Below are 14,791 nucleotides of genomic sequence, written 5' to 3' on the forward strand. Positions count from 1 at the left end.
TATTTAAAAATCCTTTCAATGTTTACTTGAAAAGCTAATTGCTGACAGCTAGAAAGAGCATAAACCTTATCCTTTCCAGTTCTGGGGTGGCGGGAGAGTATTCTCCCCCTCCCCACCCAAATTCTCAGGAGCCCTATTCACCTCATAGCTCTGCAGAGCAACTTCAATATCCTTACAGAGCTTCACAGCAAGTCACAAAGAAAATACAACCATCTCCCTACAAAAACAAATTATATTTCTGTAACTTTATCAAGTGAAATCCTACTTCTACAAAGTATGTATACATTTATGCATTACATCAGCATTAAAGATGCACAAATTTTAATTTTTAAAAAAAATGTAGATAACTACCTCTGTTTGCAAACCCAGTGAAGGGTGTCAGGGACTTGTGTAGAAACACATTACTTGCCCACATAATATCTGAAGCTCAGCACGACATGCTACTCATTCCCACTCCAAGGTAGGTTTGCACAGAAAAGAGGAAGACACTAAAAGATCTGTCAAACTCTTTTACTCCCATATTCTGATATATTATGCATATCAGTGCTGTTGCTTAACAAGCATCTTTGCCACTTTATAGCTCAGCTCACCACCTCCCTGCTTCCCTTACACATCCAGACTGCATCCAACTGTCAATTTTCCTTGTATTGTTTGTGTGTTTCCCTCACCTATATTGGTGTGTACATTACCCATCTCATACAACTTCCTCCAGACACTGTGGGGTGGGGGGGGATGCAAAAGGAAGCCTAGGATTGTCTATTCAGCAAACATTCATACAGAGACTTTTTGATTAAAATTCTAACAGGGATTTTAAGTGCAAGACTTATATACAGTTTCCTAGCTGTTACTGAAGTTTAGCCTTGTGGATGACATAAACCAGCTTATGTCCACATTTCAGAAGTATATTCTAAAATCTTTATTTTTGTACACCAAAAATCATGAAGCAACTTCAGAAAGATCTTACATGACATTACAGCTGTGCTCAAAAACATCTCCAAATTATCAGGACAGTTTCTCAAAAATTTACAAGCTTAATTTAAAATGACCATCCTATTAACGAGAGCAGTTTAGATTTTTTTGTGAGAGTTCCGATGACCAGGTTTCTTTTTTTAATCAAGTATAGCAAGGTAAAGAATGATGCCAGATGTCATGAACAGTTTTAAACAGACTTCCACAAGAAACATTTTTTATTGATCCTTTTCTGTAAAGCAAAGTTTGAATATGCAAAAACATATGTAAAGGAGAGAAATTAAATCAGGTCCAGTTCTATTATAGAGACAAAAAAGTTAGACATAGGGATGACAAAGCCACAGCAATTAAACCCTTATCACAGAAACATGTTTCTAATTTTATCAAAAAGTTGTGAAATCCAGTTTAGTAGTAACTTCAGAGGCAAACGCTGAGGAAATGCACTACAGAGTTTACACAAAGGGGAGGGGTGGGAGGAGCTGACCTAAAAGAAACAGCAACCACCTCCCCCAGGAACAGTTTATTAAAGCAAGAACTCCGGTATCAAAGTGTACGATAAATAATTAACATGTAATGCCGTTGTGATACATTACTGAACTCAAGCTTTCTGGTAAACTAAATGATTTGTAAATGGAGAGTTGTCCAGTTGCTCCTTTCCTGCACCAAAAGCCTGATAAGGAAACAGACACACAGAGACAGCATTTATGAGCTATTTTTGCCAAATATTTACACTATCTTAATTTAGTTTTGAGTCATGTATATGCTCATTGCTATACTAAAATGCAGGTCAGTTACAAAAATCAGAGGGTTTGGTTTTTTAAAAAGTTGATTTTTGCTCAACTTGTCTATTCAAGATCATGCTTTCATTTTCACCTCATTTACAGTGAGCAGTAATGCACCTGCAGAGTACATTAGAACTACATTCTTTAATCAATCTTCCCCACTACATGCAAATCAGAAGTCTTGAAAACAAGTGTTATATTTTTTATTCTAAAAACATTTAGGAAATGGCACCTCAAAATGAAATTGCTTCTACGCAGACACCACTGAAGGCTATGTTACAGCCTTGGAAGACTATGTAAGCAATTACAGAACATGCATGGATCTTTCCGATTCAAACTGCTACAAGAGACCGCATAAATGTAACTATTATTATCATAAAAGGCAAAAGAATGAATTAATGCAGATCTGCTTTTACAGCGACACCCAGATATCATTTAGCCAACATCTAAATCCCTTCTATCAATCTCTTTGAAAACTGCCTGAAATTTTCCATATGATGAAGCAAAAGGTGTTCTCATTACTAGAATTCCAAAATGCTACCTAAAGAAGCTCTTACAGTTTCACAATCAAAAAAAACTGCAGAGCACTAACAACAGAAATATTTTTCTGCTTATTTGAAGAGAATAGGTAACAATTCCCCACGCACAGAGCACCTTTGGAAGCCCTGAAAGAAGATTAAGTCCTGTTTTTGAAACCACTAACAGGAAAGTTATAAAAATTCAGCAATAACATCCATGACAATTTCCTGGCCGCTAGGGAACGAACTACTACTCCATTCCACCATTACCTTTCAGCTGTTTTGAGCGTGACATGACCTCCATCCTTCAGTTTTCCAAAGATCTGTGGTAACAGGTAATGCCAGACAATAACCATACATCTATGAAAAAGGAATTATGATACATGCATCAACCTCTCCCTAGTTGAAACCAAACTCTACCTTTTTTCTGACACTGCAGGACAAAGTTAAATCTGTGTATACTCCTTGAGTGCATTTCATATCTTAAAACCATTTATTTATTTTGTTGTGTAACAAGAGTTGAACATTTTTTTAAAAAAATACATAAATTTTCAATCTTCAGGCTACTGATACAAACCATGAACTCAACTTACAATCTACTTTCCCTTCTTAATGCAACTGACATGCAGCAAGACTGCACAAGTTACAAGAAATTAGATACTAGTGACATAGGTAGTTCAGTGAATGCGTCGTGGTTTGAGGTTCAGTTTACCAATTCAATCCAGCTGCTTTGTATCCCAAGGGAATCGCAGTCAAGACAGGCCAGTGAATCTAGCTTTGTTTTTGGTAATAATTCAGAAAGGCACCTGATAACCACCAGTAGCTGTGAGGCAGAATCGACAAAGGCTTTTTTTTTTTTTTTTTTAAATGGACACCATCACCCCCATCACACACTCTCCTCTGTGCGCTCACAATAACCAACAGCCCTTCAGCATGCAAGTTAAGAATGATAGTTACTCACATTACAGGAGCTATACTAGATTTAAGCTCCATATATTAATCTCTAATCATAACAGAAACAGTTTATAACCCTTCACAGCCTTCTGCAGAAACATGAATGACCTGTGTATAGGCTAAACTTAGGGAAAAAAGTTTATGTAGGATCACATAAGATAAAAAATAAAGGCAAAAATCTATTTCTTACTGGTCCTTGCTTATTTATTAAAGTTAAAAAGGATATGCGTGAAAATATTATACTAAAGTAATAAATCCTATGCATGATGAACATGAAAGCAAAGATGATGAAACTCCAAAGCACAGGCTCAATCCCTGCTATGAAGTCATAACCAATGGTGCCTACAGAGTAAGTTCTAGAGAGAACAATGACAGTTAAAAAAACCATCAAAATACACACACAGATCAGACTTAGTATAGACAGACACTTTCAGCTACCAAGAACACTATTTTTTCCTTTAGATTGATTTCCACAGTAAAATGAAAAGCTGGCAACAACAGCAAATAAAGAAACTGGAAAACACTACTTTAAAAAATAACACTTCAGACTTTGGGCTGATAATGCTGTTACCATGAGCACAAGATACTCCAATCTGGTTGAACCAGAATAAGCCTTTAACTAGCACTACCTAGAAGTCAGAATATATCAGATCCTGCTTCAGATGCATTTGATGACTGGCTTCTCCTCCTTCCATGTTCAGAAATGGACTTCTCTTCCCTCCAAAAGCCTCAAATTTGAAATATGAAAACCTCTGCTCACATGCTGTGGTGTTACCTTGGAGATTCTGCCTCCTTATTTTAGACTAGACCTACAATATTCACATCAACTATGAGGAATACTACTTTTCTTTACTCAAAGACAGCAAATTGAAAGGTGAAGAACACTGATTTACATTCAATAGCACAACTGAAAAAGCCTCAGTAGTTCCAATATGACACTACATTTCCTGTAGCTATGGTTTGTGTGGTTTTTCTTTCATCCACATCTGAAGAAAGTAACATAAAACCACAACACAGAAATGGCTGCCAGATCACTGCAGATATCCAAGCTGTTTCTGATCAATTAGTATTAGGTATTTTTCAACAACTACCGTAAGTTCAAATAAGACGACAAATAAAAAGAATCGATAGCAACAAAAGAAAAACTACAGGACCTAAAATTAAGGCTCTGCTAGGTATAAGCAAACAACTACATGTGAAGATTAGGATAAGTAAGCTATTTTACACTTCAAACAGAAGACAAGCCATGTCAGATTCTAGAAAACGAAGCGACCTGGGAAAATTATGAAGGAGGGCTGTCACACCCAAAATTTGCAGTATACTCCCTAATACCTCTTAATACTAACAAAAACAGTGTGTCCCATAAAATGTATTTAAATTTGCCATTGCAAATGAGTAAGAACATACTCCCGTAATTTCAGATGTAACCCCCGCAACTGTCCGTTTATCAGCATCTAAACAAGTCAAGATGCGTTGCACCTTTACATTGGCTGGTAGACACAGGCCTATCAGCATAATAATGACTTCTACCTCTGTATTACTACCATCTCCTTAAGCAAAAAGGAATAACTAAGTAATTTCAAAAAACCCTCCCCTAAACTTCTCTGCAGAACCACCAAAAATATACCAAGATAGGCCACAGTGCAGGAACGAAGCAGTTTTCTGTCCCCCCACTTGCCCCCAGCTATACAGCCCGAGTACAGCTCACCTTCACAGCAGCCCCCCAGTATGTGCACATCCCTGACACTCAATTTCAACGTTAATTTTTTCCTGAGAAAAACTGAGCAATGTCATCCTTCACTATTAAATTGGCTGGAAGTCTCCACACACTGGGGGTTGGTTTGGCTGCCAAGTTTGCTTCCCACGCACCTTCACTAGCATATTGTCACACCATACAACACCTATAAGCTTTTCTTACACTCCCAACCAGGTTTCAATTCAGTGTTATCCTTACAGGATTTCCTTACTGGTACAGGGATGATTTTGAAAGTTCTGGCCTCACAAAGCTACACCACAGCTGTCGCTACGTGACAAATTCAAAGCGACACCTGAAATGATATGCTATGCAAGGTAATCATCATTAAATGAAGTTTCCTCTGGACTTCAAGCAAGCATGCAGCTAGTGCATTCAAAACATTACTAGGCCACTATCCTTTTCTGAAAGTGTAACCTATTTAGTAGTTTTAAATTTCTTTTCCTCAAGGCTAAGTATTTTAAGATGAAACTTGTAGCTTTATTCCCACTTTGGAACTAGTCAAATAAATGAGATTCTGGGGGGGGGGGGGGGGGGGGGAAGTAACAAAACCAAAACAGTAATTAAAGCTAAATTGAGAATTCATTACTAAAGATGAACTTTTATGAAACATTTTATTAGCAAATTCACTTAAAAACAGTCATGTACACTTTCTGACAAAAATCTTAGTCTGCAGATCTGAAATCAATGTGCTATAATACATCATAATATTAAACATTAATATGGTGACAGAAGACACATGATAGATTCTGTTCATAGTGCTTTTTGTGTTCAATACTAAGACAATCTCTACCCCCACCAGAAAAAGCAGTCTGGCTGTCCTGCGACACTGTTCCCATGTGCTCATGTCACCCTCTCCCTTCTGCTAATGCAAGTACTCATGAAGCCACGTGGTGCAGCAGATCAGGGAACTGATCCAATTCTCTACATCCTCCACAAACGCTTGTGAAAGCAAATGGAAGGGCATAGTACGCAGGTCCTCCTCCTTTTAATGGCAGTGCCAGCTTGAAATGCTGAAACTAAGCACATGAAAATAGGATTAACATTTGGCAACAACTTCATACCTGCTGTGTTTCATATCTGCCCAGGCACATTTCTAATACAAGAGTCACAAACCGATAACAAAATACCTGGATTTTCTGCAGCGTGAGCACTGACAGCCCAACACCGAAAATGCCAATTCCAACTGCACGGGAGTATGCTACAAACTGTTCAGGTGTTCTACCATGTCAAAAAACATTTCTGGATGCCGTTTTCCCTATATTTCCAGTTCCATTACACTTCCTTCCTTCCCTGTTTACAAACAGGAACATTTGGCTTTATAAATTACTTGTGAAGATATTTCATCTTCTTGTTAATACCCAGCTTTCCTGTCTGCTATGTACAACACTGCAACAACCATTGGCTTCAAGCAATTATTCATTTTTTAACCAATGCAACAGTAAGCCCTTAAAATTTAGAAAGCAAGCTATATTCCCCTTCCCAATACACACTAAGGAGACTTTAAAAGTCCTGACAGGTCTAATGACTTAAGTGACTTTTGGCAGCCTGTTCTACTTTTAGAAAGAATATTCAAACACCTCTATTTGTGGCTCTCCCTTTCTCGCTACAGTTACATTATAAGGTTTCAATGCATGTACCGCAGACCGGGGTTAAGAAGTGCTCAGGTTCATTAACTACAGAAGGAAACTGAGAAAGATAAGGCTTATACAGAAGGACTTGACTCCACCTCAGTCCAAGTGGGAGCTTGCTGCTGGACCATTACACTGAAAACTGAGCGGAAAAAAGCTGGAAGTTGCCCCTGAGTGCTCAAGTCAGAAGCAGCTGTTAGCAATATCAGTAATACCAAGGTGTGTCTGCCAGAAGTAGGATAAAAGAGAAGTCAATCCATCTCTGATCATTTTGGCCCCAGCTTTTACATCCAAGACAATGTGGTAGGAAGTGCTATGTTATAGACACAAAAATATTATATGTATTCATAGAGTCACATAAATGTGAAGTCAGACTAAGATTTTCCATGGCTCAAAATATCTTAGTAAAGAAAACACTAAATAAAGCAAAACTTTTATAGAATAACACTCATTATTACCTGGCTGTAAACTACATGCAGAACATTAAATAGATGGAAGCTGCAGGAAAGCACAACATCTCTTCCAAATGACATGAAGTCTAACAAATATTTTAATAGGCAAGAAACACCAGTTAAACCTATATAGGTACAAACCTCGAACTACAGAATACCATACACATACTAGCAGTACTGTATTATTCACCTCTAGGTCAACACCGACATTAAACACGTTAAAAAAGCTAAAAGCACATCAAACAAGATAAATTTATCAAAGTATAATAGTAATAATGGAAAACAACTGTGCTGGCTACTAATATATGCTTTGACCCAGTGTCACAAAATGTGACAGGCTTCAAGACATGTAAAAAAAGACATCAAATAAAAACAAAGGTAAAATATTAAGAGCCCACATAATGTAGGGGGAGAAAGCTAGAATCAAAAAAAACCTCAGAAGTTGGCCATACTTCTAAGCCAAAGAGAAAGATAAAAAAAACCCTGTAAGTGGCAAAGTTCAACAGAGCTACACCAATCAAGCAGAAATACAACCCCACCGAAACCCAAAAGGATATAAAGTACATAGGCAATTAGAAAACTAGGAGAGATGACGTGAAATTTTAAGGGAGCGGTGGTAGAAGTACGAAAACATAGGAATTACTAATCATACTAAACAAGACAGCTAAGACATTCAGGCCTTCAATGGCAGTCAAACACAGGTAAGGGAATTTTCTTTAGCATGGCTCTCCCATCATCACCAAGTAAAAACACACCAGGTGACCTGAACAGCTGAAATATCTGATGGACCTATAACTGGCTCAGCTATTTCCAAAAACTAACACTTTCTTAGCTTCTGTAACAGATAAATGAAAAATGAAAAAAAGTGAGTATACAGTTTTGAGGTTTTTAGTGCAATACTTAAAAAAAAATTAACAAAAACATGGTAAGATTCACTCCTGTATGAGTAACTTAATTAAAATCTTACCTAACTTAACTACAAAGAACAGTGGTATATTCAAATTCCTTGAATAGATGAATGAAGTAGTGGGTAATTTAATCCCAGAACAGTTTTTCCACTTTAAAAAGACCTCTGGACAATGCTATATGACCAGAGGATACCAAAAGTTACCAGGCTGCTATGCTTTGATGAAGACACAAAATAAATGAATCGCCAAAACTCATAATGATTCAAGTCATTCATATGAGCTAACACCTATCCAATGCACTAACAAAAAGAAGATCAACAGATTAAAATTTGCAAATGAAGAAATTCAGCATAAGCAGAGCACCTGAATTTCTTCAGTGGTACCCAGTATCAAGTCAGCTGCACAAACTACTTCACAGCAAAGAAAATTCACTGCTAATGTATGCAGAACAATGCGTTTTGAAGGAAAAAGATCTCTCTAATGTGCAATTCACTGTTTCCAGGTCAACTTACCAACTCAAGAGAAGATCTCTTAGTGAATAACTATGAAAACTAGAATGCAATAGGAATAGGAAGTATAAAATATTGTCACATCATAGGTTACCAGTACCTTCCTAAAAATGACACACTCAGTCCTGGTCATTTCATTATAGCAAACCAAAGCTGAACCAGGCAAGTTCAAAGACTGGCAATGAGAATCAGTGAACACCATAAAAAAATACATAAAGGTGATGTATTTGGAGGCCAGCGGGTTCCCAAGTTGGACAGCCCTTTCTGAACAGCACCTTTAGGGATTTAGTTGTGATTTTTTTCCTGCTAACATCTCCAATCACTTTCAAGTATCTCAAAACATCCAGAAGCACTGAGTGGAGATACTGTTCAGTCACAGTGTAAAAAAAAAAACCCGACAAACTTTTTGCTTTGTAGCAATTTTCTTCTTAATCAGATTGTTAAAGGGACATTAAATAGTTTTCATTAAAATTAAACATTAAATCTGTTCACTTTCTACACAACTCAAACATACTCCAGGGAATTACCCAAACTCCCAAGAAAGTTTAGCAGCAGAACATTGCCAATTGCTTCACTTCCTTTGGTAAGGGCAGATTTCATTAAAAAAAAAAAAAAAGCAGCTATTTTAACTGATGCAAAAAGGGTTTATCATGAATTGATAGTCTTTTTATTTTGTAAAATTAAGATATTCTCTTCAGCATGAATATGGAATGGTAAAAAAGAAACCACTTAAAGCATCTGAAATACCATATAAAGCCAGGGCTTCGGTTTTCCTAAAGAACTCTGCAACTATACACATACAAATTGTGCTTATCTATTTATATGGAATTAATCAGGATTACCACTTTCATCTTGGCAATTTAACTGGAGAACTAAATCAATAGCATCCAATCAGTAAAATATGAGTTGTTTCCACAGCGCCGAGACATTTTCTCTATTAAGAGCTATTTTGCCTTTTTTTTTTTAAGATCAATATCGTCAGAGCATTATATTTAACTATTCAAGGTGCAGAGATCTATTTCAGCACAATAATCTTAAGCAGCACCTTTCTGAATATCTGAGGCAGTATCACGTCACCCAGAACCCAGCGCACAGACTACGCAAACACAGATGACTGCCTCAGCTACCATTTCCAAAGGCTGTACTAAGACTGTGGATTTTTCAGGGGTTGAACACCCAGTTCTTAACATTCATAGGAAAGTAAATAAAACTATGCTGTAACTAGCACTGAAGTTGAACGCATGAGAAGCTGCAATCTTGGCCCTGCGGCCAGCTGAATTCTAATACTGCAGCTACTGAAATCCCTACAAACTGGTTAAACAGAAGTGGAGTGAAACCTCCCTTCCACTGACTTCAACACTAGGACAGATTCCTTATGCAAAATGAGCATTTATCAGTTATTGGCAAGAATTTCAGTTATACCTCCTCATAGACAATGCAAAGTGAAACTTTTAAAATCCTGCATATATAAAAATACTGCATGTTTAGAAAAGTTACATACAAACATTATCAGCATACATTTCATACACAAAGTTACTTCCATGCCAAACCAGCAATGGTACAAAAATTTGCTTTCAAACCCTATATCAAACTCAGGCTGATGTTGCACAAGTTAAACATTTTTATAGTTTGAAAGTAATGGTTAAGAAACATATCATATTGCTCTTTGTATAGTTTTCTTAAACTCCCACACCGTTTCCGTGGTCACTCCTTATCACTCTCCTCTTCTTGGCAACACAGCAAACATGTATTAGGTGCCTACATAGTTTTCAGATTTCTCTGAGAATCTTTGGTTGAAGGTTAATGTCTTGCAAACCACAACATTTTATCATCAGGAATAACCAAATACTCTTATTTATATAAAGAAAAAACTACCGTATATAATTTCCTTATTTAAATTGCACTGATAAGTTAGTGGGAGGTAACTAAGCCAAGTGATTTTTTTTTTTTTAAAAGATGACAATTTTTGTCCAGTGATAAATATTAGGCACAGGTGTGTATGCACATCTTACAATTTTTAAATTGAAATGTTAGTTTATTAGGATAGCTTCATATGCAAGTCATCTTCTTAGATGACTAACAAAACGCATGCTGCAAAAGCCATATGCAACTTAGGCGCTATAGCCAAGGACAAGTGACAATGCATCACCACAACCCCAGTGAAAGGTATCTTGATTCACAGATTTTTAGAACAATAGTTCACCCTCGCAAGAAATATGCTCCAGCATCAACAGACCTTTTCACTGTTGCCTATTTACACGTGCATGTAAGCAGTGGCGCTGGTCTGTGCACATCACAGGAGCTATAAGCAAGCAAATTGCTTCTATCAGAACACATGCAACACCCAGAATACACGTGGCTGACACGTACCATATTTATATGAAACAGGAATATCAACTGGAGACCTATGCTTAAGTGACTTGGGATGTAATTGAGACCTGAATATTTCTACCCTATTTTTAACTTGTGATACATTTAGAAATAATCAGGAAGTGCATACAAAACAGAAACAAATTACGACCTTATGTTTCTAAGCAAGCCTGATGATCTACGCTCCCATCTTCTTTAGCTTTCAATACACTACTCTCACACCCTAGAAGGAGCATCCTACATAGCAGCACATACTGCACCAATGATCTGTAATCAACATGCTGCTAAAAAGACCTGTTCAGTTCTGGGAGTCTTGTGCAGCTTTCATGCCCACCGATTTCTAACTGCATTTGATTGCAGACTTCCGAAACTGCCAGTTTATGCTTTAACAACAAAATACATATTGATTCCAAGGACTTCAAGAATAGCAGGGAGAGACAGAACAAATTTCCTGCTTCTGAATAATCTAATTTGCCATCTTAATGGTGTATATAGGTTATCACAGCTTTTCTATTAAAAATTAAAACTGACACCAACTTCAGTTTTATTCTTAATAATACAATTGCATATAGATCAAAGTTTCTATGCTAATCTCAAGTCAGTTTCAAACAGTTACAAGAGGCAGGATTTAGCTTAATTTGATGCTTGTTCCTTACTACTGACTTTTTTGGTTTTATTCCCTTAACTAAGTGAAATATTGTCCTAATTCTAAAATCAGTAGCTCATTTTACCTTATTTGCAAAGCAACCAAATAGACTAGGAAACATGCTAATGTTTACAGATACACAAATAAATGAAGGTATTAATTTTTTTCCTAAAATAATCCAGCTACACTCTATTCTTCTTCAGAGAGCAATGACTGGCTATTTATAGACAGGATCAAATGTCACTCAAATGTACATGGCTACATATAAACAATATGGGCTTCCAAATCTATAACTTCTGCTCATTTATGTCATCTTTATCAACACCACAAGGCCAGTTTTGGGTTGGGTTGTTTTTTTTTTGTTTTTTTTTTTTTTTTTAATGAAAAACCTACTGTTCTGGACATAGCAAGCAGCATTTCAGTCTTGACAAGCAGAGGCACAAGTCTCACATCTAAACTTCCATCTGGACCTAGAAACTAGGTGTTCCTCTGCCTCTCCGGCCCTTCACACCAACCTAACAAGACTCTTCGGAGCATGCTAAAGAGATCAAGCTTCACGCAAAGCACAGGACAGAAGACAGCACTGTCACCCTTGCATCTAAAACACAAAGGGGAGCGCTTTCACACATGACGTGGAACATCTGTACCCGACTCCCCCTCCTACAAGCAGGGAGGGACTTGAATGTCCCTCTCCCACCTGCCAAGTATGAAAGTATGTGGAACATCCTCTCTATTTAAGAAAAAATAATAATAATCAGGTGGGAAATCATGTGAATTAAGATGAAGTTCATCCACTACACATGAAGTATCTCAACTTCATTGAGACAAAGAATCAAGAAAGCCTCTCCCTCCTCAGTTACTCACTCCCTCTACATAACTGGTATACCCTCAGGGTTAGGGAAAGCCCAGCTTCTGGTCCTTACCTGGGATGAAAAGGGACAGTACCCATCAAAATGGAACAAAAGCACCTTCCACAAAAGAGAAAGAGGACAGAGTAGGGGTTCACCAGAACTTCCAAGATTTCCACAATGATACTTCTAAATTCTCATTCTAACAGTCAGCTTCAATGAAGGTTTTTATTTTGTATGTTTCAGTACATCACTCCCCCTTCGCCGACTTATTTCACATATCTGGCTTCAACAGATAAAACGTCACTTATCTATCTGATTTCCTCAAACTATCGATAAAGGATTTTTTTAAAGTAGCAAAAAGCAACCAACATGACTGTAACTACAGTGAGCTGTCAGTAGAGCAGTAAATACTGGAAAAGGATCGTCACGTGGTAAGATTTTACACATCAAAAAAGTAACTTATCTACTACACATACTCTGAAGATCTTTGAGTCCAAGTATAATATTTTTCAAAAGGAAAAAAATATATCTGCTTTGGACCTAGAATCTGCAAAGCTTGTACTGTGTAAGACAATAAATATATTGCTTGTCAACAGCAGTCAGCATACATGGTTACATCAGTAGTATCTCAGCTGAGAACTACCATTGACGTTTCTGCCTAATGTGATTTGAAACATGACAACTGCACCATTTAATATCAGCCTAACCATCCTCACTTTTACGAGTTGCTAAAAACCACTCATTTGACCCGCAATTTCTTCCAAATTCCAACAGCACAGACCTTTCTTTTAAAATATCAGGATTCAATCTACAGGGGAGTATTTAAAAAAAAAAAAAAAATCCCAGCATTCAATATGCAAGACCAGATTTTCTTTCAAGCTTTCTACTAGTTTGTTGCTGACAAGGAGGGGGAAAAAAATAAGTTACTTTTTAAAGCCAACGTTTTGCAAAACGAGCAGATAACGTTAGTGCAAGACTAGAGAGCCTTCTACAGTATTAACGGTCTTTTGCAAGGGCCTTTTCAGAAAGCCTTCTCGTACGCACACCATGCTTCATCTGGATGAGATTACGTTTTCCGTAGCCTATGAAGAAGCAGGATTCAATAATGGATCATTAAAGGTAACAATAGTAAAAGGTGTGAGAACTACAGCGACCGAAATGCTGCCAGATCGTTCATTTCTGGGCTACTGCGGCACAGTTTTCAGGCAAGTTCCCCTCTCTCCACAGGTTGTCCGTCATCCGCTCTGCGGTAACGAGTCCCTGCAGGTTCCAGTAACGCTCGCCGGCTCTCCCAGCTCAGCCAGAGCCCGTTTGTGCCCCTTACGCATCTCACGCGTGCTCCTACTCGCAAACGGCGGGCAGAGCGCGAAGCACAGGTGACCGGCTGAACATTCGCGCTGCAAAAAGGGGATTCAGGTGTCTCTTGTTTGCCTCCCCGCGCCAGGCGCTGGCGGGGATGACCGCCCGCTTACGGAGGCGTGCAGTGGCCTCTGCTGGTGCGCGCACCGCCGCCGAGACCGTCCCGCTCGTGCAAGCGGCGCGGACCCCGCGGCACGGGCAGCCGCCGCCGCTCGCCTCGCTCGGGCCGCCGGCGCCGCCGCACTCAGGGCCCCGTTACGCCCCCCCCCCCGCAGCCCCCGGGAGCCAGGCCGCCCCCTCGGCGCCCGCCGCCCACCAAGCGCCGCCCGCAGCCGCTCCCTCACGCCCCCAGGCCCGCCGCACCCCCCCTTCCCTCGACGCCGCCGCCGCTGTCAGGGTCTCGCCCGGCTCCTTACCTGCGAGGAGGCTCTGGGAGCCGCTCCGAGCGGCGGCGCCGGCCGGGTCCGGCTGCCCGAGGAGAAGGGCGATCCAGAGGGAGCCGAGGAGCCGCCGGGCTCTCCCCGCCGCCATCTCTCCGCTCCCCGCGCCCGGCAGCCGGGCACCCAGCGCCAGCCCCTCCCCCGGGGGGCTCCTCCTGCCTGCCTGCCTGCCTGCCTGCCGGCCGGGGCGCGCTCCCCGCTCGTCCGCCGCCGGGCTGCGCCCCTGCGGCACCCCGAGGAGGCGGCCCTCAGCCGGGCGGCGGGGCTGGCGCAGCCGCCCCGGAGAGCGGCCAGCGAGGAGAGCGGGCGGGAGCGGGCGGGAGCGGCCGGGCTCACTCCATCGCGGGCCGGTCCCAGCGCCGGGCTCCGCCGCTCCCTCGCACGGAGCCAGAGGGGCGCTCGCCGCGCGCTCCTCCCCTCGCTCCCTCCCGCCCCCACCCACACCCCCCGGCCCGCCCCCCCGCGCGCATGCGCCCGCGCGCCCTTCCCCTCCCCCCCCCCCCCCCCCGCCCGGCCGCTGCCGGGGAGACGGCGGCGCACGCGCTCCCTCCCTCCGCCGTCGACCCCCGCGCCAGGTGTGCGCGCGCCCGGCCGCCCGCCAGCGCGCCTGCGCGCGAGCCTGCGCCGCGCCCCCGCCCGCGGGGAAGGG

The 14,791-nt window shown here is 40.8% G+C and overlaps 1 protein-coding gene across 1 annotated transcript in view; it reads right to left on the bottom strand.

The window, feature by feature from the left end:
- NEO1 (neogenin 1) overlaps nt 1-14,233 on the bottom strand; it is a 221,306-nt gene extending 207,073 nt beyond the window's left edge. Inside the window, exon 1 of the mRNA XM_075713990.1 lies at nt 14,119-14,233. Coding sequence (XP_075570105.1) covers nt 14,119-14,233 — 115 coding nt within the window. The remainder of the gene's footprint in view (nt 1-14,118) is intronic.
- Nucleotides 14,234-14,791: the final 558 nt, after the last annotated feature.

This window comes from Pelecanus crispus, chromosome 7 (genome assembly GCF_030463565.1).
Source record: "Pelecanus crispus isolate bPelCri1 chromosome 7, bPelCri1.pri, whole genome shotgun sequence".
Taxonomy (NCBI): Eukaryota; Metazoa; Chordata; class Aves; order Pelecaniformes; family Pelecanidae; genus Pelecanus; species Pelecanus crispus.